Genomic DNA, 23,626 nt, shown 5'->3' with positions numbered 1-23,626 from the left:
AAAACTGACTTCTGGTTCAGGTTAAACTTACTGTCGTTCGCCGTAGAGCGATACAGGATAGAATACTTAAAGGTCTGGGCTCAAGGGGAATTAGTGACAAACCATCTTGCAGACCACCCATCCATTCTTGCACTTTTTAATCCCTCAGGTAATTTGAGGGTGTGAAAATGCCCAATTGACAAGCTGGAACAGTACACTCTCGTGAAGACCAGACGTTCGCGATAAGATTTGGTCAGACCCCTGAAAACCCCTCCACAATGTTTACTGCTCTGCGATTCGTTGGCTACATCTGCAATATGAATTTTACCGAGCCACCTCTCCAGCTGGCGAGGGATTGAGGTCACAATCTCGGCGAACCAGCGCGTCTTGGCATCCCTATCAGAAGAGGATTGACTATGGGACACTCGCAGATCTGCTGTGATACCACGAATCTTCAATCCATCTAGCTCTACTACGATTGGCAGAGCGATTGTAGAGCATCGTACGATTTCACTGATAGCACAGACATGCAAGATTCAACCACTTATTGAAACGAGTTTCCCATGTTGACCGATCTACTGTAAATAACGCCAGTGACCATGCACATTTTCGCCCCGTGCAGTACGCTCCCTATCAAGCCAGCAATAACAAAGTAATGTTTACATAGCCCACTTAGTGTCTGCCACCAAAGACAACGTTCTTGCTGTCGTGGACGTTGATCATGGTGTACTCGGCAAGGAGCGGGTCCTTGTTGCCCAAGTTCAGGGTGACGGCGAGCAGGTTGGGCTCGGTCCAGGTAGGGCGGAGACCACGGGACTCAAGACGCTCCCACCAGTCGAGGAAGTTAGAAGCAGTCATGCCGTTGAAGAAGTGAATCTCAATCATGAGCTGGCCAACAGGGAGCTCCTCGCCGGCGCGGATGGGGAAGTCCTCGCCGAAACCGTCCATGGCCTCGAACTCGGCAAACTCGATGTCCATCTTCAAGATGTCACTGGTGTGGTATTAGTGGATGATCGTTATTACTTCAGCGTAAATGGAACGTACATGTACTCGTGGCCGTTCATCTTCATGAGGTCGGCAATGCTGTAGAAGGGGGGCGTCTTGGTCTTATCCGTCTTGCCAGAGATACCGGCCTGGAGGAAGTGGGCTCTGGCACGGTTGCCGGGCTCGAGTTGCTCACCGAAGTCGACGACGGAGAAATCGTAGGCCCAGACAACACAGTTGGTGCGGCTCAGCATCTCGTTTTCTGGAGGTGCGTCATCAGTGATTGTTCAACATATTGCATGCAAGGAACCCTTACCGAAGCTGGACTCATCACGGACACCGAAGGAGTAGATGACACACTCGCGGTCTCTGGGGAAGTTGACATATCTCGACATGCCGCACACCCACTTGCCGCCGTCTCCCATACGTCCGACGCGCTCCATTTCGTGAGGGCAGCTGTACGAGGCCGGGGCAAAGTCCCAGACGGAGTAAGGGTGCTTTCCGTAGGCCGCGGGGTCGGTGGCAGGGAACCTGACGGGTGTATTGGTTAGCCATGTAATCTACGACGGTGTCGGCATCGAATCCTCATCTAGTGGATATGGGGAGTGCGGCGGCGGCGAGATGGAGGTGGCTTACAAAGGCATCAACGAGGCATCACCATAGTCCTCAGCAATCATGTCGTGACGCTGCTTGACAGTCTTGGCCCAAATGGACTCGGCAGTGGCCATGAACTCCTTCATGGTGTTGCGACCGCCATCGTTGTTCACGAGGGCGCCAACCTTGTTGCTGGCCCATTCCTTTGCCTTGTCAGGGCTACCAAGGGAGTGCAGCAGAGCGAGGGTGAAGAGCAGACCGGCGGCGAGCCATAGCATCTGCACCATGCGCTTGGAGCCTGCAGCGAGGGCCATGGTTGCAATCCGGAGGTTTTCTGTTGTGACTGGGGTTTTCTGGAGATTCGCTGGAAATCCGAGTATATAAGTCGATTCGCGGAGGCTCAGCTGTCACTCTGGCGGAAAAGGACAGAATCGACACGTAATCGAGGGGTACAGTATCGATGAAGGCACAACGACGGGCGTCACGGAGAAAGTGAATGAGAAGGACAAGAACCGCAATCAGCGCTAGTCAGCAGCCGGCGCGGGGAGAAGGGCAAGCCACGGGCGGACGAAGTGGACTTGCGCAGATCTCTCGAATAGTGCCAAGAGAGCGACTGGAAGAAGAAGGGTGAGGAGGCCAAGCAGATAAAGGGAAAGGAGACGAGTCACGCCAAGGATGGATGAAAACGTCAGGACGAGGACGAGGCGAGAGAAGGAAAAAGAGGAAGCTCGTAGACGACTACTTAAGGTTCCTTGGACTGGGCAGTCGTCGGCCGTCGTGTGATGGGGACAGAGGGACCGGAGCATTGTGTGAATGGAAGGGGAGGGGTGGCGGCCAGGTTCCTCCCTCCAGACTTCTAGACCCTTGCGGATCTCGAGATCCAAAGGCGGAAGGAAGGCGAGACCAGGAAGTCACCGAGGTACGAGACTGAACTTGCAATTGCCTGCACTGCGTGACTGCCACGCCTGCCCTGAGTGACTTCCCGTGATGATCCAGCACGTTGAGCGTGGCATTCTCGGGGCAGGAACGGGCAGGAACGGGCAGGGAGCCAAGGCGTGTGTCTCTGCCTCCCTTCCTTGCGACTTGCGAGGGGTTTGGGTCCATACCTGGGAGAGGGAAGGAACTACATTGTTCGCTCATTCCTTGGGTGCCATTGGAAGGAACTCTGAAATGTGGAAGAGATGGATGGCACTTGAGAAGGTACCTCAGGAGCAGGCTAGAAAAGATGGCAAGTGCCACAGATAAGCGCCTCCCAAGAAGCCAAAGTGCATCTTGTTGGCTTGTAGGTACGGGGTACCTTTTCTCGCCTTGTATCTGTGGAGGCACTGGAGGGCATACTTCTTGCTGTGTCCGAGATAGATTTAGTACTGCACCGAAACATGTCGTGTTTGGCGTCGAGAGTGGGGATACCCAGCCAAGCCCAGAGTATTCAACTGATTGACTAGCCTCAAGATGGCCGATGCACTTGGGAAGGAGGCATCTTATTCTTGGCTGCTACCATTCGAAGGGCCAAGGGCAGGTGCCGACTGGCAGCTGCATGGATGGGAAAGTGCCGTTCTGTCGGGTGCACGTGACGCAGTTCGGTCAATTGAGGGACTCCGACTGCATTTAGAGTTCAAAAGCTGGGACGGGGAAGCACGAAGGCAGCATAGAATAGTGGAGGTTGATGTGCGGGATACCGGGGAACAGGAGAAGGTGGGCGATCAATTATCATGCAATACTCCGCATCGAAGTATCAGGCGCTTCCTTTCTTTCTTTCCCCTCGGTGCGAAGTTACGGTAGTAAGGATATCTGCCTCAACCTCCAAAGTGTCCTCTTCTGTAGTCGCAAAGCTGGACCGACGAGAAAATGCATTTTTATTCTCCTGCATTAGAATGGCATTCAGGTCCGACGGTGGCGTCCAATAAAGCCTCGCTATTGCTCGTGATACAATCGTGTCAGATTGTCCAGTCCTGTCAGTCCTCCTCAAGACACCTTTTACCCCTAATTCAAAGGGAAGCTAACTTTGGCTAACGACCAACAGCTGAAAAATGTCGAGACGCGCTAACTTGATAACCTTCATTCCCGCCCTCCCGCGCCGTCTGTTCCACTGCTCGCTCCCACCAACTCCTCACCATGTGGCGCTCTCATCCTGGGTATCATTGCTTTTTCGAATGTCCTTCTCCACCTCTGCCTCCTCTTCAATCAACACCACCAGCAGTTCGCAGCCCTAGCTTCCAGCAGCCCTTCTGAGTTCCGAGTATCGACAGCAGCAATGGCGGATGCCCCTATTCCGTACACGAGATCCTTGCAGCCACGCGCGTCCCCTCTGCCGTCTTCACAAACTAGATAGACAGACCCTTGGCTCGGCTCTGCTTTCTCAATTGACGGGGAACGATATCACCAGATGAGGTCCACTTCTGGATTGTGTCTTCATTTCCCTTTTCCCTTTGTACAATCACACCAGCTTCAAACCCCCCTCTTGAAGAGATTTGTCTGCGAGCCGAAAAACGGGTTGGGCTGATACGACGACCGGTAGTTGCCCATCTCTGTGCTGTCGCCCATCTTTCCGTCTGAAAAGTCGCAGGGCGCTACTTTGATATCGCCGCGCATGATTTCCACCATGGACACAAGGGGGAACAGCAGCACGAGGAGCGACAGCAGCTGACCGAAACCCCAACCTCTCTCGCCCTGGTCGCTCAGCTCGTACGAAGGGCCATTGCCAAAGGCATCAGAAGCAATGATGCATCGAACCGCGGCGCCAACAGCCGACGCTGCCATAAGAAGGATGCCGATAATTTTGATAATGTTCATGAACTTTTGCGTCCGCAGGTGGAGGTACCAGCTTGCCAGAGCAAAGACGAGAGCGTTCGCGATGATGACAACAACGGTGCCGACGTAGCTGATCCCTTGTTGGCTTCCTTTTCCCTCGTCGCCGACCACCCACACGCAAGCAACGGGCAGCTTGGATTCCTGCATACCCTTTGATACGCCTTGCAGGATGAAGACGCCATACACGACGTTCAGCGTTAAATTGACAAACATGAGGAATTGGCGGAGCCATCGCAACACCCAATCTCGGCGGAAATCGTGGACCAGAGCGAGAAGCGTCGCGTTGTGGACGGCCATGGAGAGATTTGAGAGCATCCAAATAATGAAGAAGTGATAGGGGACCATGACGTTGATCCTGGCGAGCCCGACGCACGCGATTCCGATGCCCTGGAGGATCTGCTGATCTGAATAACTGTTGAGAAGTTTCCGACGAATGTTTGACGGGTTTCCCTTCATCTCTTGGAAGATGATGGAGGAACTAATGATGAGAGCGAGACCGGCTGTGATGATGAAGGAGAGGAGTACGCCTCGGCCGGCCACGCCGGCATCGCTGGCGACCGGTGCATTCTCCGCGACGGTGCAATTCGGACTGTCAAAGACGGACATTTCGGTGGTGGAATCGAAGAAGTTCGTCGGAGCTGTCGTCTGATTCGAGAAGAGATGCAGGGTCGAGCAATACTGTTGTGAAGGGGTAGACTGGAGGGGAGTCTCGAGGGATAAGGCTGAACGAGTGAAGCCGCCACGCGAATATCGGCTGTGGTCACTATCGACTGGCCAGTCGGTCAAGATGGCGATTTGATCTGCTTCGACAGTTGGACTCGAACCAAGGTCAAACTTTGCAGATCAGATCCTGATGGGAAAGTCTGACTGCATATATGCGCAGGATGAGCCAGGAACTTCGCCCTCCTCCTTTTTTTCCCCTTCTCTTCTCCCAATGGAAATGACGTACGACTAAGCGCTGCCCCTGTCGTCTGAAACGGCCCTCCGCTGGGGAAGACCCTTGAAGCCGATGGACAAGTGGCTCTCAGCGTCCGCCGTCATCTTGTGGGCAGCGTTGGTCGCTGTGGCTGTGCCCCACCATTCGACCCCCGGCCCCGGGAGAGAGGGCGCCAACGCCCTGCAGATCGCCCCGCGATCCTCGGCTGCCACCCGCTGCATCTCCCTTGGAGGTGAGGTTGTACGTACTGCTGCGTATCGCACTAGGTAATTTATCTACACAGTTGTGGCAGTGTATCTATTGACTCCATGATTCCGTATGCTCAAAATTGAAAATAGGCGAGCAGGCAAGCAAGTGATTCTGCTTTGTAGAACTCATTGTATCCGGAGTTGATGATCAGACGCTTCCACTAAGCCAAAGGCCCGTGGTGAAATCCGTGTGCTCATTGGCCAAAAATCACAGATAAGTGGAGATATATCCTGGGTAATAAAACCCGTCTGCTGAGACTCAAACTACTGCGTACCTAAGGTAAGGAACTTCAGGCATTAACTCCATTGTCGCTCATCACTATCCACCGCGAATGAGGGGGTTGCTTTTCGATGAGGGCCATTGAATCAAGAGGAGGCCTTCTATTGCGTACAGTCACTCTCTTACGGCGTTGAAGATGTACGGTAGAAGAGTATGTCCCATCGCTGCCTGAGGGTTCCGCAGCAAGGTGCGAGTCTCTGGGGATACGTCGAACGCTGGAGGTTGAGGCGGGGATAGGGAGGGAGAAAAAGTTGGTGTTGACGATATGAATGGTGAGTTCTCATTTGGTTGATACATGATTCCCTTCTTTGGTATCTGCAGTCTTGGACAGTTGGTTTCGTAGAAGTAAGCTGGGTTAAGTTAGACCTAGTATAGAAACATCGCTTCCGCCCGTCCTCCCCCATTGCACTCTGTAAAGCTAGTGCTATACTGCTCAGTATCAAGGAGCTCCATATCGACTGCGACAATACGGCGGATTCTCATCCGATGATTCGTCAGTAGTACGTCGTCAAACGCATGCCTGCGACTCATTGGATATTTTTATTCTATATATTTAAGGGTCGCCGTGAATCCAGAGTGCCGTTGGGAAAGAGAACTCGTGTCGAGCAGATCACCATTCAAAGTGATGGAGACCACAGTTTTGCTACCGCCAAAACACATCTGAATCCTTTTCATCAATTGTCCTACGGGAAGTAGGTTACACCACCTGATGCCGTCGAATGCCGGCTTTCACGCGGACGACATTCCTAGAGCTTGCGCTGATCTTGTTCTTGCAGACGATAGGCTCCTATGGAATCTCTCCGGGGTCTACCGCCAACAGCTTGATACACTTCTTCAAGGCAGTCGCCAAGGGGAGTATTGCAAATCTTCTCTATTCTCGAATTTCTTCCCCAGGCTCAAGTGCTGGGATCTACTCAATCTACGTCTTGGTATCTTAATTCTCGCCAATTCTTACAAAATCACAAAAAAGCCAACAAAAGAAAAAAAGGAAGCCATCATTACTGAGCACCCGCACCAACATCTTCACCATCATCCCCCAACGCATGCGCCCCCTTACCCTCCGCAGGCGGAAGCCTAACCATGAGAAGCAACCCCAAAGCAGCGACGCAGAACCCAGCGACGCCGAGATACGGCAGCCCGATCCACGCCCCGCCAAGCTTCATCCCCAGACTAAACAAACCAGCAAGCATAGGCTGCGTGTATGTCTGCCCCGCCGTCTCGACGAGCGAGATGATGGAATACAACCGCGTGCGGTGTGCCGCGTCAACGTACACGGCGCAGAGGCTCCGCACGTAGCTCCCCCACCCGGAACCCAGCGCCAGGATCGCCAGCCCGCCGATGAAGGCGCCGATGGTCGGGGACGCGGACATGGTCAGCGCGCCGAGGAGGAGGGCGACGGAGGAGAGGCGGCCCAGGAAGAGGTCGCGCTCGTGGTCGTCTGTGTAGCGTAGCGGTTTCGGGGCTTTGGCGGAGGCGAGGAGCCTGGAGAGGGCGGGGAGGACGGCGACGATGGTGAGGAAGACGCCGAAGCCGTAGAGGGAGGAGAGGTAGCCTGTTTGGGAGAGGGAGACGTGGTACCGCTTCGAGGCGAAGATTGTCATGAATTGGTAGGTTGACATTACGACTGGGTAGGAGCTTAGGGTGGCGACCATGAGGATTACGAGGGAGGGGTTCTTGAGGAGGGCGATGGATTCTTTGAGGCGGGCCAAGGTGTGTTGGATCGTGCCGATGACGGGGGAGTCTGCTTCGGGGGAGTCGGCGATGGGGTCTGAGGAGACTTTGGCGGCGGGAGGTTTGGTTTCCGGGACGAGGTGGATTGTGAAGAGGAGGGTTGCGAAGCCGGCGTAGGCGAGCCACATTACGGGCCAAGGGCCGGTTCGTTCCATCATCCAGCCTGCAATGGCGGGAGCGCAGAGGTTTCCTATCATGGAGGCCAGGTGGACGGCCATGAACTTCTTGGCTCTGTTCGGCGTGTTAGCAGGCTGTACATACGGTAGGAGGAAATACCAAAGAAGGGAACGAACCTGTTCTCCGAGGTTGTCACGTCAGAGAGCATCGAGAACACCACCGCAGATAACACAGCGTTGCCCCCGCCAACGAGCAACATCGACGGCCCAACCCACAAAGCCTTGAGCGGAATCACCTTGGGAAACGCGCACACGACGAGAAACCACGCCTGATCCAGCATCTGTCCCAACACCGCCAACGAAAAAACCTGCTTCCTCCCCAGCCGGTCCGCCACGATCCCCCACGGAAACGCAGACACGGCACCAATGGACGCCTGCAGCGCGCTGTAGACGGCGAAGATCATGGCCACCTCGCTCTGGATCTCGTCCTCCTTGCACTTGGACTCGTCGATGGCGTCCTGGGTGTAGAGGACGCCGTAGTACTGCCGGCAGACGATGTCTTCTACTTTCCGGGTGGTGGGGATGGTCCAGAGGCCGCCGAAGCCGGCGCCGAGGAGGATGATTGTGACAAAGGTCGCGACGATGGCGTCTGCGTTGTGGAGTTTGGGGACGTGGAGCTGGGTCGCTGCGGTGAGGAGGGAGTCTGTTCTGCTGCGGCCTGTTGCTGGTCTCTTGTTGGGCGCTGTTGAGGAAGAGGTTGCGATGAGGGGGGTTGACTCTGTTGATGAGTCTGTGGACGATCTTGGAGAGCCGGCGTCGTCGACGACGGTGTCTTCGTCTGAGTTTTCGGCGCGGGACCGCATCTTGAAGTGTATACGGTTGCCGTCCTTTTGAGTTGGGTTCTGTGGATGAGCAGTGTTGGAATCGAGTTGCAAAGATCTGTGTAACGATGAGGTCTGGCCGTTGTTATATGCGAGATGAAGGCGCACAGGATATCCGGTATGCCACAGCCGGTATCCTCAACATATAGCAATGGCGCGAAATGCCGAGGTGTGGGTAGTCAAGAGATAAGTAGAAAAGGGAAGATAAAGAGGAGACTCCAAGATGTATATGTAGCTGCAGAGTACAATCTTATCCCTGGGATGAGATGCCAGTTTATTGCCGATGCGAATTGGGGGTTTGACGGGGTCTGGACTAGGCTCTCAGACACGCGCAGAGTTCTGAAACGGGGGCCCTCCCTGCGATAGTAGCATACGGGTTCTGAGTGTAAGACGGACAGAATAAAATGCGATTCTTGATTATGCGAGCTGCGTGTTGCTGCTGCTGCCGGATGCGGTCTTGCGTTGTCTGGGTTGTTGCGTCTGACGTGACGACGTGCGTTTGCTGGTGGATGGGAGGAAGAGTGCAGCTATTCCCCCTTTTTTGCCTGTTTAGGATAGGTATTGGGATTCATAGGGCGGTAGGGGTTGGGACTTTGGGTACAGGTCGTGATTTCAATAATTGGCGGGATGACGTGCTTACGACATGGGTAGGAGAAAACAAAAAGAATAGAAAGAAACGGAACAACTGGTAAAGAATGAGTGAGAAGGAAACGCGACGGATCGACTCTTCAAGGGTTGCGTGTGTGTGTGTGTGCTGTCGTTATCTCTCGCGATGGCGTGGACATTGAGCTCCGGAAGGAAAGGGAAGAGAGGAAGATAGAGAGGAAGACAGGGAGAAGAGACACGCACCACGCAGCTGTGCCGTCATCAAACGCAAAAAAGTTGCCAAAGAGTGCGAATTGCGGCTCGCTGCAAGGTCAGCAATGTCGCATACTACGATCTCATAGGTTGGATAACTTGCGTGCCCCGGACATTGGACACTTGGGCTGGCGACAACAAAAGGAAAACCACGTCACTTTCCAGATAATGTCTGGAAGGATCAATTACGCGTTTTGTCTCTTTTTAACGGATACAAAAGTCCTCTCGGACTTGTTATCCGTAAGACGGGGAAGTTGACAGTTGAGGTTGGGTGTTCCAAAAAATAAGCACGGGGCTTCCATCAGGCCGGTTTTCTATTACCCAGCTTCTTATTTAGGGATCGGCGCTTCCTTTTGATTGTGGGCATTTAAATTTCCTAAATAGGACAACGGGTGCGCTGTCAGTTGTCGCTCAATTAAGAAGATTCAAACGACGCTTTAGATAATGAGTACGAAGAATGAAACTATTGAAGAAGAACGGATGGGCCGGCACGGTAAAGCTCACTTAAACATCTATTTCATTCGTAGGTACGAAGCTGGACCTTGAGCTGGTTGCACCCTCCCGCCGGGAACTCAGCCAAATTGAGCTTGACTCGCAAGAATGAAAGTGTAAATACTGGGACGGACGCCGCGGCTCAGGAACGAACGAGGAGCTTGGGACACCGAAGCTCGCGAAACCACCCCTTCTCAACATTGTTCGGACGCTGGAAGACTTCCGATTGGGGAGCGATCTCATGTTCGAGAGCGTAGAGGCCTGTAACTCATGCGGTTTGACCCTCAATCATCTTGCTCTCTCTGCTCTCGTCGACAATGGTGTCCGGCGATGGTACCCGGCGCAAACAGCCAGGTTGGATCGAGCGCCTTACTGATGAGTGAGCGGGTGATGAGTTTAACAATTTCGCAAAAGGCCTACCACAGCTATACGAATCATCAGTACTATTTTGCCTTTCCCATCTTCCCAGTTATCGAACGATCATCTCCTCTTGTGAGGGGGTTTCCGAGGTGCTCATCTTTCCCCCCTCCCGGTAATGAAAAGCATCTGACAAACGCTGCTTGGTAACGAGCCTTTCCCTTAACTCAAAATCCATCTCTCGTCTCCGGTTCCTGATTGATCCCTGGTTTTTGCAACACGGACGCGCGTTCGAAGTCGGCAGAAACTCTTTTTTACTTCTCCATCACCCAACGGCGCGAATCCGACAAAGCCGATGGCGCGTATCATTCTTTTTGTCGTATTCAGCAAATAACGACCAGGAACTGGGGCCCAACCGTCTGTCGCGACACGTGTTTTCAAAGACGTACACACGTCCTAACGTATGATCCGTTCGGCGAAGTGCCCAAACGTGTTTTTCTTTAACTATTTCCATTCACGCCTAGAAGAGAGGCGAAGAGTGTCGGTTGGATGTAAGGAAGGAGATTAGGACATGCCCTTACCGGCCGGAAGATGCCGTTGGTCCCCGGCCGATGTGCGCCGCCTCCGAGACTGGTAGTGGAAACCCGGATCGATCCGGCTAGCTGCCGCCGCGCCGCGCCGCGGGTAGCCTGGGATAGCCCGGCCGTGTACTACTTATCTCCAAGTGGCACGGAGCACTGTTACACTGTTATTGATCTCCCCGATGCTGTTTGGCTAGTCTTCCTTATAGTATATAGTCTTATTGCACTAGGCCGTGGGACTGCCAGAGGGCTTTTTCCCTTCCAAAGGCCACTTTCTCTCTCTTGGACTACGATTTGATGTCATGTTTATTCCCTAGGTTGTCGAACCTCCTAGATGGTGGATTCCCCCGACGCATATCTTCAAATTCCTCAACTGTTCACCGAAGCTCACATGGCACTCGCCACTTCTGAGTTGCTTTGGTTAAATCAACATATTCTGCAGCAAATGCCGCTGGAACTCATCAGTTATCTGCCTCGGGTGAACTGATTGAGATTGGGACCAACCAGACGCCTTCGTCACCGACTTTCTCATTTCTTTCATCTGCTTGCGCCTAGTTTGGCCCCGTTTAGTGTCCAACACGCCATAGAGCATTCATTAACATAGCACATCGTTGCTTCTTCGCTCTGTTGGTAACCATTGCTTGGAATCACCGCAATAATCTGAAGACATGATCATCCCGCCGGACTCATCACTCACCCTCGACCATCTCCAGGCTGATCGCTTCCTAGCCGAGTCCTGCTAGTTTGAGAACGACACATGCGGGCAACGTGACGCACTCGTGTTGATCATAACCACCGCCGCGTACGCTATCGGGCTGCTGAGCGCTTAAACCGGAATACCGAATCCGACCATGTCCCCCCGTTCCTGTTGTTTTGGGCTGAAGAGCGGTAAATGAACAAATGGAAGGGGAGAGAGACGTGTGACAAAGTCACAGTGGCCTGGTCCAACAGCCCAACCGTGGCCCAACCAACACAATGTTCAAGTTCCAACAAGACCAACAGGCGCCAAATGTGAGGTGTGAGGTGTCATGGTATCGGACCGTTTTCAATGGACTCTCGTAATCCCATTGTCCGCATCCTCTACCGGAACACGACCGGTGAGCTGGATCTTGGGTTCCGGCAGAACTTGACCTTTTGCCGGGCGAGCTGACTGATATCTGACTCCCTCTCTCGGCAATGTATCGTCCCGGCGGGAGATGATGGATCGGCCATGCTCATGTGGCACCTCGACGATGCCCAGTCTGGCATTTGTCCCTCAAGAAAGGCATACGTTGGTAGGTAAAGAAATTGGCCCGTCGATCGTCTCTCGCTCTGGCCTCGACTGGCAATATTGACTCGAAATGTAACATCGTAACGGATCGACATCAAGGCCTTCGCTGTCCATGATCTAGATCAGGCCCGGCCGCGGTTTCACACACGCGGCTTCGCGCCGAGTCGCGCCGCGGGGAGAGGTCTTGTGACTAAAATGAGCTGCGGCTTGCCGTAAGGAAACGCAGCAGGAGTAACAAGGTGCTTACCATCTCGTATACCAACAAATCCATGGATATACATGTCCACAAAAGAAGCAAACAATCGCTGACACATTCACTTCACTTAACTATGCCGGTTTCCCCCCGGTCTCTTCTTCCAGTCCACCCGCTCTTTCTCTTAAGCCTTTGCGCCGTCTGAATCCTTCCACTCCTCTCCTCTCCCCCCCACACCCCTGTCAATAAAACAATCTCAACGCATCTGAATTAATGCAACGGGAAGCTCCTAGCGAGCTTACGTTGTGCGGAATAGCGGACGAACTCGAGATCGGAAGAGAGGAGAGGGGGGAGGGGCCGGGGACGGGGTTCTCGGCCTGAAGGGGAAACTCAGCCCGCGCCCGCTCATCGGCCCGCAGAACGGGGGTCATCTAAATCATCACACCTCATCTGCGAAGACTAAGAGAGAGGGGCGGTTGCACTAAATCTTTATTCTTTTTATACTCGAGTTCCCTGGTCGACTTAGACGAACCAAGATGCAGTGTTCGTAACTTTGACCAAAAGTCTTGCAAACGCGCATACTGCCCACACGCTCTCACTCATATATCGGTACATTGATCACAGTCGATGTATTGCGTGGTCGACTCGCCAATGCCATAACCGAAGAGATGTTCGCCAGCGGCAAAGCGAGTAATACCGAATCAAAGAGCAATGAACTCCAAGGATCACGGAGCGCAGTCCGCGCGCGATGATTCGGCTCAGGTGGCCAGATTCGTCAACGGCCGAGACCGCAGCGCCCGTACGGCCTCTGGGCATGGGTCGGGATTTGGGAAGGGGAAGCAAACAGATACATTCGAGCAGAAATCATGCTATCATGCTATCGGTTGGAAGAGGGTATAGTAGGTGGTTTGGGGGATCACGGACCAAGAAAGGAAAGAAGAGGAAGAGGAGGAGGGAGCGAGCGAGCGAGCCAGATGGCCACCAACATCTCCAGATCGAAGCTTGCAGGTATCTTCCGGGTTATCGGATGTACATGACGCTGGGAGGATGATGGGATGGGGGAGGGTTGCACAACGTCTCCGAGACTACTCGATCTCTCCGAGGAAGAGGGAAACACAAATACAATGAGAGAGAAGGGAGGTGGTCTTTTGGCAAGGTTGTCGACAAGCTTCCCGCTCAATCGTTCCTCCTATGGATATCTCCCCCAGTAGCAGCGTATTGTCATCGGGGAGGCGGGCTCTAGAACCGAGGAGGAGAGCCTCCAAGTCCGTGATCCTCCGTACTCCTTTAGCTTCTTCTAATGAGTGTTGAGGGTAGATTTGAAGGTGAGTAGATCAAGACACCAAGAGTCAAAACCTCGTTTGTTGCCCAAGATCCAGGAACACAAATCTCCAGCTCCGGATGTACGCCTCGAGGGCCCCCGGAGGATGTGGATACATATGTTCAAGGGCGAAGCGCCTTGACCAACCCTTGTTTTCGATGTTGGTTGCACGGTTGCAACGGTTCCAACCAAACCCCTGTCCTGCCAACGAGGAGAGACCGGGGTAGGGTGTTGGATCGATGCCTACTCAGGGCATTTGCAAAAAGACCAGCATCGCCAACGTCGTTCCCGCTTGTTTGTTTGCGGCTTTGCGACCAGCGCTAACAAGGGGAGCAGGGCTGTGAGGGGAGAGACTCCGAAAGAGAGAGTCGAGACAGAAGGACCTCGACCCGCGGCCGAACGTGCAGGGGGAGGGAAGGGCGGGTTCCGATCCCCCGTCCCAACTCACCTCATTTCTACTTCTCACCAGGTTGTTGGAGGCGGCACGTTCAGGAATTTGAATAAATTCCAGCACGCCGGAACCGACACGCTGGGTCGTCACACTTATCACACCAGATGCTACGTCGTGTAATCTCCCTTCTTCCGCTCTCGTATGCAGTTTGCTCTGGGCGCACCCTGAGCGATTCGAGCGGCTGGTCATAATTGTCGACCGCAGTGAAGCGGGGAGCTTCCGTCCTCTGCCTTTGCCTCTGCCTCTTTGTTGTGTAATACCATTATACGATGTGACGGGGGAACGTGGTTGAAGGATATGATGCGCGACTTACAAACGGTTGTGCAGGTTGCATATCCCCATCCGCAATTCCGCCCTCACGATTCGTGGCGTTGGGCTGGCTTGTCGATGTGTGACTCGTGAGACCCGTCAGGCATCACTCGCCTCCCCTTGTCACCATCAACGACATTGTTTACCTATTTGGGAAGACATGTCTTTGATGCAGAGGAGGGCAGGTAGTGTTCCAGATCCGCTTCCGAAACCTCAGTAGGTATGCTGGACGATAATGTCTCGGAAAGATCGCGCCCTTGATCCCCTTTGGAAAGAAACAGCTGCAATTCAACTTGAGTGCAACTTGCTCTGAGCATATTCTACCTAATGTAGGTCTCGAATGATAGACGCTGTCTAGACTGATGCGACGGAGAGTGTCCGCTTTGAAGTGGGCATATGTTACTGGTGATCGGAAGGTTGATGGTATTACATGACCAGCCCTATTGTGCAACTTGTCCAGTCCTGGACAAGCCCACCACCCCCCATCGTCTCTCCATGCCGTGTTCAAATCAGACTTCCAGGAAGTTGGGAACCGCCAACAGAGATGCGGTCCCAAAACCCGGGCTGCTAGGAGCCCCAGAACCTGGTCGAACACCCCCCCTTGCAAGGTGCAACACGCTTGTTGGTGCAAGACCTTACCACAGTCTCCCACGGCCTACGAGAAACTCGAACGTCCGTCCATCTTTGCTTTTCCCTCATGCCAATTAACAAGTGAAAGCCCCCTCCCATCTCTCCACTTCTTCCCTCTCTGGCATGACGCCACTGCAGGGCAAATAAGTATTCACCCAGGCCTAGTTCCCCTTCTCCTCTTCATCCTCCACCCGTCCCCTGCGTGTGGTTTGATGCCATGGTGCCGTCAAAATCTCTCAGTCTGGATATGGCGTCTAGCTAGTCTAGGTGCCTCTTTCGATCTGCAACTGCAGGGAAACCCTGGTCCGGCCGGTGAGGGCATCAGAACTTGCGATAGGCCTTGAGGCAATGTCCCCTCGTCTAGTCGACCAACAAGAATCGAGACTCCGAGGAGCCGCGGATGTCATGGTGCTTTTCGGGCAGCCGTGTTTGTGTGCAGATTCTTGTCCCGACGGGAACGGGCTGATAGTGGTGTCGAGAGTGATGGCAGACGAAGATGAGATGGTTAAGGTTCCTCTAATGACCGATGGTCGGGACGTAGGAAGAGGCAGAAAGACATGAGAAGGAAAGGTACGAATGGGATGGAGTTCAAGACTTTCGAGTCTTGCCGTTGGCAATAGGTTGCTACGGTAAGTCTTGATGAACCAAAGAGGTAAGTGAATCGCCCACTTCTCACTTTGAAATGCATTATCTGCAAGTTGCAAGACTTATACCCCCTTCCCCTTGTCAGGTGTGTAGCCGCTGCTGCGCGTGCTTGTTCGTCTCCTTCTCTTGTTGGAGGTGCAGGGTACGCTTGTTAGCCCTTGCTTGGCTCTTCCTCATCCTCTTTCCTCCTTGCTTCGTCGTGACGCTTGTTCAGATGGCCTGGCATCCCGTCCTTCATGCAAATTCAATATCCAAGCATCTGGGTCTCCCAGGCAGTGTATAAGAACTGGACGACCGGGGCTACACCTCGAAATCCTTCCGATCTGCCATATGAATCTTCATCCCATCTGACACGAAATTTCGTTGAACTTTTTCTCAGTCTCGACATTCTCGTAAACTCCTACTCGTAGGTTTGCCTGGTTCAGTCTATGAGAGTTATCTTGAACCTAACACTTACAAGAACGTCTACTCGAAAGGAGCAATCGAATCAATCAAGAGAAGCAACATCGTCCGAAAATCTAACAACCTTCAACATGGCACTCTCAGCCGCCGAACACCAAGCTAGAAGACGTCGCTCGACTGCTGCCCCAAGACGTCGCATAGCCTCAGACCCATCCATTACACCCATTCCAAGACGCCCGAGGCTCCTCAGTAACCTCCCAAGTCATCGACGAACGTCTACACCACCAAAACGAAACCAGACATCCAGCCCAACCCAGGCATCTGTAACCGGATCTAGTCCGCCTACGCCAATCGTCGCCTTCTCCGCCCTTTCGAGATCAACTCTCCCCAGGCCATACAATGACTTTTCCCACTTCTTCCAGGACATGTGCCCTGCCCTCCGAAACCGGATTCTCGACCAAGTCGACTGGGACTCCTTACATGGAGGGCCATACTGGCGCACCCAGGGCTACCAGTCGTGGTACGCATCCGACTCCTGCAAGACGGCCTTCATCATCCACGCTGAAGGAAAGTTCCCCAAGATCTGCGCGTGGCCGGAGAAGGAAGAAAGTAAGGGTAAAGGAGACGGCAGGAGGAACTCTACAACAAGGGATAAGTCTCAGGAGGCTGGTGGTACTGCAGCTTCACCCAAGGGGTACGGGTGCTATCGCTGCCACACGATCAAGCCTGAGGCCGCCTTCGAGAAGCTGCCCGACTACTTTGTCGTGTCGTCTGAAGGTTGTATCGTCGGGCGGTACTCCGGCAAAGCCGATGGTGACAAGGAGCAGTCGAGGCTTCCGACACTGCGGAATGGGGAAGGTCTCTTACGTCGCTTCTGTATCGAGTGCGGTGTTAGGGACGGTTTGTATGAGAAGAGGAAGCTCATCACGTCGCTGACGGAAGAGAGGTGGTCGGTCTGTGATTGTCGGCGTCTGCACTGGGTGCCGTCGAATGAGTCGTACATTGAGTGTGAGCACTGTCTCGTGAAGAGTGCTTTCAGACCTCCGGTGTGATGCCTAGACATAGACGTGCTTCCACAAATGTTTGTGAGAGTTGAGATGCTTGTCTGTCTAGCCTGGATTTGGTTGTCGGTGTGGCTATTTGCAATAACTTGTTGGGGTGGTTTCTTCTTCATTGGTGTTCTGGGCTCAGCCTGACGGGATGGCTTTTTTGTCGTTACTCGGCTTTATTGGAAGCGCATTTCATGCTCCTAGCCGGCTGGTCTTTTGTTTCCATTCTTGTCCAGCATGTAAGGTTGGTTGCAGCATTGGTGGGTCGTTAATGCTTCTTGATTGACTTTGATTGGAAAAAAACGCTCTCAAATTGGGGGGAAATTGGAGGAAAACAGGACTTCAGTGGGATTCGAGGGGTAGGAAATACTGTATTGTTAGACTGGGAAGTGGTCATTGATACTTGGAATAGTCTTGATTCAATCGGAACTTCTATTGATACTGATTTTCCCTGCCTGCATCGTTGGAAATCACCGTTTTGATTCTACGTATGGGTTGCCCCCTTCTGGTTCTAAAATGTGTCCTCCTCTCCAATATCTATCCCATGAACCATTTCTTGTATAGTCTATTTGCATTCATCCTTGCTGATTTCTTGTAGTTGCTGGAGAAAATGGCTGCGTTGATCGATACCGGACTCAGTTGTATCCGGATCTGCCTTTCGGTGAAACACCGTGACCATGTTCGCGGGTTCGGTTGTAGCCGCTGCGGCCCTGGGGAACTTCGCGTGATCGATCACTGCTTGAGGTTTTGACGTAATGTGAGCCCTCGTTGAGTCTTCCGCTGGCGTCTCGGTGCCTTGACTGCTGACTAGAACCTGAGCGGCTCGATCTACTTGAGCTTCTGTAGTCCATTGTGATGAGATCTATTGACTAGTATGAGTACATTGCTCTACTGTCCTAAGAGTTGGTATGTATTTACCTGAAAGAGACCTTGCTTGATGTACAGATGATGGGTCCGAGGAAAATGAGGTGACAAGTCGGCTGGTGATGAGCGATCAATGAGTCTGATGGTTGAAGCTGGAAAAATGTGATAAAGTAGCTGCAGACCAGTGAGAAGAAAGGCTCATTCTTATGTGTAGACTGCAAGTGAAGGCGAGTAATGCTTCTGATAACAGTGGACTGATTCAATCATGGGATGTTTGATAACGAAAGCTCGTCCTTTCGAAAGAGACGGGGACGTCCATGGCTTGTATATCTCCCCGGCGGGCTGCACCCTGAAGGAAAGTTCTGCGGGCATGGCATGGCATGGCATCCCATCGGACCGTATGACGAAATGCCGAAGCAAGGACGAATTTTGGTTGCAGAAGGGAAACGCAACAGGAGCAAAAGTGTAGACAGAAAAAAAGAGGCTCGCGCATTGCATTGGGACAAGCTACTTGACATGTGCCTGCTGCGCATGTGGGCTTCACTCTTGTTGAGACTCGGCCGAGGGCGTAGCTCTCCGTCTGAAGTAGGATCACCGCGGCATGGGTTCCTGGCGAGACCCGGTCCTTCTAGCTGCGTTCGATGATCGGACGTGGAAGCCTGGCGGATCAAGACTACCCAAGGGGGTGGGAGAGGAAGCGAACCAGATGGGCCATGATACACCCCTTCCGGGCACAAGACGGGCAAAAGGAACCATTTGCGAGTTGACCAGGGTAACACATGGAAAATCGGGCAGTGACTTTAACAAGTTGCAACGATAAATGATGAAGTGAGCCTGAACATCGGACCCGGAACCCTTCCTAGAGGGCAGCAGAAACATTGAGCTTTGCTACCTGACTGCGTCTTCGCCCAGTCACCGAACGAGGCGTGAGCTTCGGGCATGGCTGACCATGCTAACGGGTCTCCCGGCACGCGGGGCCGGACGGAGGAGAAGCTTTCTTTGCAACTCTGAAGCTCGGATAGACTCCAGAGTCCACGGAATGGAGACCAGCACAGTTTCTTGTCGTTTCTGCTCACCAAGACTCTAAACCAACCCTGCCCCGGGGTGCAAGGAAATTCGCTCGTCTGTGGGTTGACCAGAAGTGTCAGTGCCGAGAGAAAGAACTTTTTTTTCCCTCTCTTCAAACTCAAGGGCTAAACGGCCGACAGGGCGTCTCATCGAGTTTGGAAAATGCAGTGCGAAGGAATAAGATGCGACTCCTGACCAAGAGTTTGAAAAGTGGGCGGCATGGAAGGGTCCGAGTCGAGGAATCACCCGCCGGTCTACCGGCTCCGGACCTCACGTGGAATGTTCCACTCCTTCGGTGCGATCATCGATCCCAACGAGGCGGTGCGCATACTTGCCAGCCAATGCAGGACTATCTTAACTCCCGTCCCTCTCAGCTTCTTGGTGTGGCTAATTCCATCGCACCCGCTTGCGCCTCATGTTCCCTTCTTTGAACTTGACGAGGTCTTCATGGATGCTCCTAGACATTGTCAACTCTTGCTGGACAGTCATCAATCAGCCCTATCCCTATCCCAACAAAGCAGGGCAAAGCTTCGACAGGACACGCAACGTTTCTCATCAGATTGCATCCACATTGCTTTGCTTTCCACGCATGCCTGACCCCGTCACGAACCTTCAACCCTTGCGGTACGTCATCAGGCATGATGCTCGACTCAAGACATGTGTCCGTCTGTCGATGCTTCGCTCGACTTAGCCATGCACCGGCGTGAGGCAATACCTCCGTCTCTACGCGACACCAAGCGTCTCTCTTGCGCCCTCTTTTCTTTTTCTCTTACTCTTCGTCCCTGCATACTTCAAAAAACCTTTGTCTTTTCTACTCCCGGCGGGAGGACCTTGCATAAGCTCCGGACTATTTCTGCCAAAGCGCGAAACAAATGCCCCGAAAGAACTCGTGGCGGACTCGATTGGGTCGTACTTTACGCACACGTCAAGTTTTCCTCCCGGCTGGTTCCCCGAAGAACGCGCATCTAGACATTGTGGATATCGGAACACAAGTGACTCATTGCTTTAGACCTCAGAAGTCGAAACCTTGCTTATTGTCGCAGCGTCAGATCCACAGCCTCTCTCTCTCTCTCTCTCTGGAATTGTAAGTCAACATGGATAAGTGTCTTCTTAGACAGGCAAATGGGTTTGACAAGCGCAGCCAAAGCAGTCATAGGCACACACTACCGTGCGAACTATTGCTTCACATTGTCCCTCACCTTTGCGCAACTTTACCACTTTGCTGATATTCTTCCGAAGACGCAAGTTTGATCTGCGGTGTCTGTCAGAATGTTTCTCGATTTCCCACGAGGCTTGGCTTTCTGCTCAGGCCAAATACCTCCTGGACCGAGCGCGCTCCCTGCCTGCGGTTTGTTTGAAACGCGGGAGCAACGCCCGGTTTGTTGAGGGCGCTGGCTGAAATCTGCGACGTTACGCCTGGGCCATGGTTGACGGATGAACACTTGCATTTAGCAGCAGCATTGTCGCAGTCGGCTCGTCTTCCGGTTCCGGGCTTGCGTTGTAACACATGCAGAGCGTAGCGCCGGCCGGTGCCTGGCTTGTCGTCTTGTTTGCCTGCCATAGTTTTCGGACGCCATTTCTCTACACCAGGAGACGCTGACGCGGGTTTGGGCCGGCCGATGGGTGGCAGTCGAGTGGCTGGATCGGTACGGCGGCACGGCTCAAGCTGACGGGTTGGGTTCAACCACATATGCTGAAGCGATTCCATCCAAGTAGGCTCTTCAGCCAATGATTCTACTGGATGATCCTCTGTTGTTGTGCTTCTCGTTCTGTCAGCGTTTCTTTCCTTCGTTCATGTTTTGGTTACATGAAGAGAAAGACATCTATAAAGAGGATGTGCCTACCTTCCTCCTCAAAGGCCCTTTCCAAGCGAGACTTGCAGGAAGTAAAGATGAGGTTTCAAGAATCCGAGGTGCTGACAGATGGCTTTCTTCTGAGAGTTTTGTTCTCAAAGATACTGCCTTAACGGGTCGGTTGACCTATTGAGTCTCTGGCCTCAAGAACGCCCCTCTATCCTTATTCGGGAGACCTCATCGTTGGAGACATGTGCTTTGAGTAATACTCGAAAGTCTCAAGTCTCATCAGTACTCAAGATGATTAATTTAGTGAAAGGTGACTGACTTCAAATCCCAATCAGACTGAGTTTTAGTCCCCGGTTCCCTCCCTCTTGAGAAACGATCCATACCTGCTGTTCTTTCACCACAACCATATGAAAGAAGTCGTGGTTTATATAGAAGAATTTTTGAACAAAGCGAGATTATGAGGGTCTCACGCTGTTTCTTTGGTTGTATTTATTTCACTTTTATAAAACATGATGTGGGAAACTACCACCTGCGATTGCTCGCCCCTGCCGTGAGAATTAATCTCATACTATCGGGTGGGTCGTACCTCCCAACTTTGGCCATCAGATCAGGAAAGGAAGGAATGAATACGAGCTGAGTATAAAGCCATCCAAGCTACTTAACGGCCTCAATTAACCAAAGCTCTTTGAATCTTCTCTTCACTCTTCATTAGGTCTTCACCTCTTCTGCTCAGCTCTTGAGATTTTTGCTTCAAAACAGGGACAACTAAGCAACAGTTTTCTTCGACTTCTACAACATTGAGGTTGTTGGTTATCTTCTGTTTTTTTTTTGTTCCCACCAGGCTTCTGCTTCTGAATATCCGCCGGGTATATTCGTCTCACGTGAATCCTGGCACACACTTCTTTCGGTATGTTGACACACCGTGATATGATTGCTTGACAACGAGAGCAGCAACATTTTGGCAACTGAAATTTTGCTGACGAAAATATGTTCTGTGCAGCTAACACTTTTTTCTTTCTCATTTTGGTTGCGGTCATTTGATCTGGACCAATCCCTAACACCGACCACACAAACAAGGATTTCTTGGAACCACAGCATCAAGCTTTACTTTCCAGCCTCTAGCAACAATATCACCGATCATTTTCCCTTGATTGCTTCACGAAGAAAAACAAGCAAGAGCGACCGCAGGAGAGCATATTTAAGAGATTGGGCACCCAGGATCACATTGAGTGTGAACTTCCCAATTACATCATCCAACTACATCATCCAACTACATCATCAACCTACCTCATTTCTACCATGGAGGCCATTAATTCTTTCCCTCTTGGAGCGATTCATCCTCACAGATATGTCATGGCCCGCGACGACTTCTTTGTCGACTTTCAAGTCCGGACAAAACTTCACACCGATACACACAGCCTTCATGCTGTCCTTGACCTTGCTGTCGAAGCTAAAATGGCCAATAATATCCTGAGCCTGAGCAAGCCGCTTGAGGTAAGTGCGACCTTGGAATCTAAAGATAGAAGGATCCGGCTGACAGCTATCACACACAGAGAATCAAAATTGAATTCCTAGAGTTCCAGGCATTCATCGATTCAATACTGCCCCCTCTTCCATACTCCCAGATTACTTGGAAGACTGTCTACATTGCGCAAGGCATTGTGGTCGATGGTGATGACAATGGAGATGATGATGATGATGATGACGAGGACTACGAACTTGAGGAGGGCTATTGGTCGCAAGGCTCAAGTGCCAGCAGCGTCAATTCCGAAGGGCCATACCAAGGGTAAGTCTCCTCCATCAAAAACCACCTGCCTATCCTAACAACTTGAAGCAACGGCTTTGGCAAGCTTGAATCCCCAATCCTTCTTCAGCCTGCTGAACTGCCGCTTCTCACAACCTACAAGAACGCCAAAGACACCAAGGAGAGGCTGTCAATCTTCTCGAACGAGTTCTTCGAGGTTCGCAAGTCTCCTACGGCTGGCTGGGGCGCTTTCGCGAGTAAGAAGCTGTACAAGGGCGACCAGATCCTCGTCGAAAAGGCCCTCTACCATGCAATTTACGCAGACGTGACCACGTCTGTAAGATCCCTGCCGGAGAAGGAGCGCCTGATCGCGAACAACATGTTTGGCCACAAAGGCCGGGATGGCGAGACTCACGAGGAAGCGGTCTGGAACACGAACGCGTAGGTCACCTGGTCCTTCCCATTCTCTCTTCAACTTTCTGAACCTGATTGAATGACAGCTTCGCGGCATATGTCCCATCCAAGTCGGGTAATAAGAGGAACATGCCTGGTCTTTTCGCCGTCGCGGGCCGATTCAATCACTCATGCTTGCCTAAGATTGACTACAAGTACCGTGCCAGTCACGAGTCTCTTGTGTTCACTGTCAGGGACTGGGTGATTGAAGAGGGCGAGGAGCTGACGATCTCATACGGTCAAGACCCTTCGGTGCTCTACTACAAGTACGGCTTCATCTGCGAGTGTGGTCACTGCCGCAGATTCGACCCGCGCAAGTCCGAGTGGTCTTGAGGCGGCATCAGATCTTCTTTGGCTACGCGACTTTTTGCATCAACGAGGCAGTTGCAGATAATGGAATACAGCGGAGGAGCTTTGATACAGAAACAGGGGCTTTTGGAAGAGCGATAGTTGGTGCGATGTGGTTTTGGTGAGAAATGATACCCATCTTCGTCCATAGAGAGACGAACTGCGTGCTGCGTACAAGGCATAGACGCCCCCTAATACAAGACTTTCTTGATTTTCTGCAAACAAATC

General features: G+C 52.4%; 12 protein-coding genes across 12 annotated transcripts; 5 read left to right on the top strand and 7 right to left on the bottom strand.

The window, feature by feature from the left end:
* Window positions 1-651: 651 nt before the first annotated feature.
* On the bottom strand, window positions 652-1,871 carry CCOS01_14615 (uncharacterized protein; the record flags this gene model as incomplete). The annotated part of the gene is made up of 4 exons (XM_060462758.1): window positions 652-970; window positions 1,024-1,225; window positions 1,280-1,494; window positions 1,600-1,871. The coding sequence occupies 4 exons, from the start codon at window positions 1,869-1,871 to the stop codon at window positions 652-654; spliced, it is 1,008 nt and encodes a 335-aa protein (XP_060306589.1).
* Window positions 1,872-2,295: 424 nt separating this feature from the next.
* On the bottom strand, window positions 2,296-2,697 carry CCOS01_14614 (uncharacterized protein; the record flags this gene model as incomplete). The annotated part of the gene is made up of 1 exon (XM_060462757.1): window positions 2,296-2,697. One exon carries the CDS (start codon window positions 2,695-2,697, stop codon window positions 2,296-2,298), a length of 402 nt encoding a protein of 133 aa, XP_060306588.1.
* Window positions 2,698-4,005: 1,308 nt separating this feature from the next.
* Window positions 4,006-4,974, bottom strand: CCOS01_14613 (uncharacterized protein; the record flags this gene model as incomplete). The annotated part of the gene is made up of 1 exon (XM_060462756.1): window positions 4,006-4,974. The coding sequence occupies one exon, from the start codon at window positions 4,972-4,974 to the stop codon at window positions 4,006-4,008; it is 969 nt and encodes a 322-aa protein (XP_060306587.1).
* Window positions 4,975-5,319: 345 nt separating this feature from the next.
* On the bottom strand, window positions 5,320-5,526 carry CCOS01_14612 (uncharacterized protein; the record flags this gene model as incomplete). Its single annotated transcript, XM_060462755.1, has 1 exon — window positions 5,320-5,526. One exon carries the CDS (start codon window positions 5,524-5,526, stop codon window positions 5,320-5,322), a length of 207 nt encoding a protein of 68 aa, XP_060306586.1.
* Window positions 5,527-6,831: 1,305 nt separating this feature from the next.
* On the bottom strand, window positions 6,832-8,543 carry CCOS01_14611 (major facilitator superfamily transporter; the record flags this gene model as incomplete). Its single annotated transcript, XM_060462754.1, has 2 exons — window positions 6,832-7,795; window positions 7,858-8,543. The coding sequence occupies 2 exons, from the start codon at window positions 8,541-8,543 to the stop codon at window positions 6,832-6,834; spliced, it is 1,650 nt and encodes a 549-aa protein (XP_060306585.1).
* A 422-nt stretch (window positions 8,544-8,965) lies between these two features.
* CCOS01_14610 (uncharacterized protein) lies at window positions 8,966-9,253 on the top strand (the record flags this gene model as incomplete). The annotated part of the gene is made up of 1 exon (XM_060462753.1): window positions 8,966-9,253. One exon carries the CDS (start codon window positions 8,966-8,968, stop codon window positions 9,251-9,253), a length of 288 nt encoding a protein of 95 aa, XP_060306584.1.
* Window positions 9,254-10,152: 899 nt separating this feature from the next.
* CCOS01_14609 (uncharacterized protein) lies at window positions 10,153-10,287 on the top strand (the record flags this gene model as incomplete). The annotated part of the gene is made up of 1 exon (XM_060462752.1): window positions 10,153-10,287. One exon carries the CDS (start codon window positions 10,153-10,155, stop codon window positions 10,285-10,287), a length of 135 nt encoding a protein of 44 aa, XP_060306583.1.
* A 4,601-nt stretch (window positions 10,288-14,888) lies between these two features.
* Window positions 14,889-15,101, top strand: CCOS01_14608 (uncharacterized protein; the record flags this gene model as incomplete). Its single annotated transcript, XM_060462751.1, has 1 exon — window positions 14,889-15,101. The coding sequence occupies one exon, from the start codon at window positions 14,889-14,891 to the stop codon at window positions 15,099-15,101; it is 213 nt and encodes a 70-aa protein (XP_060306582.1).
* Window positions 15,102-16,201: 1,100 nt separating this feature from the next.
* Window positions 16,202-17,122, top strand: CCOS01_14607 (uncharacterized protein; the record flags this gene model as incomplete). Its single annotated transcript, XM_060462750.1, has 1 exon — window positions 16,202-17,122. One exon carries the CDS (start codon window positions 16,202-16,204, stop codon window positions 17,120-17,122), a length of 921 nt encoding a protein of 306 aa, XP_060306581.1.
* Window positions 17,123-17,754: 632 nt separating this feature from the next.
* Window positions 17,755-17,970, bottom strand: CCOS01_14606 (uncharacterized protein; the record flags this gene model as incomplete). Its single annotated transcript, XM_060462749.1, has 1 exon — window positions 17,755-17,970. One exon carries the CDS (start codon window positions 17,968-17,970, stop codon window positions 17,755-17,757), a length of 216 nt encoding a protein of 71 aa, XP_060306580.1.
* A 1,538-nt stretch (window positions 17,971-19,508) lies between these two features.
* CCOS01_14605 (uncharacterized protein) lies at window positions 19,509-19,691 on the bottom strand (the record flags this gene model as incomplete). Its single annotated transcript, XM_060462748.1, has 1 exon — window positions 19,509-19,691. One exon carries the CDS (start codon window positions 19,689-19,691, stop codon window positions 19,509-19,511), a length of 183 nt encoding a protein of 60 aa, XP_060306579.1.
* Window positions 19,692-22,152: 2,461 nt separating this feature from the next.
* Window positions 22,153-23,383, top strand: CCOS01_14604 (uncharacterized protein; the record flags this gene model as incomplete). Its single annotated transcript, XM_060462747.1, has 4 exons — window positions 22,153-22,347; window positions 22,407-22,639; window positions 22,688-23,038; window positions 23,098-23,383. 4 exons carry the CDS (start codon window positions 22,153-22,155, stop codon window positions 23,381-23,383), a joined length of 1,065 nt encoding a protein of 354 aa, XP_060306578.1.
* Between the last annotated feature and the right edge of the window lie 243 nt (window positions 23,384-23,626).

Source organism: Colletotrichum costaricense (genome assembly GCF_030867565.1).
Source record: "Colletotrichum costaricense strain IMI 309622 chromosome Unknown Scaffold_21.1, whole genome shotgun sequence".
Taxonomy (NCBI): Eukaryota; Fungi; Ascomycota; class Sordariomycetes; order Glomerellales; family Glomerellaceae; genus Colletotrichum; species Colletotrichum costaricense.
Note: the sequence above shows the minus strand (reverse complement) of the source record. Positions and strands in the feature narration are given on the sequence as shown.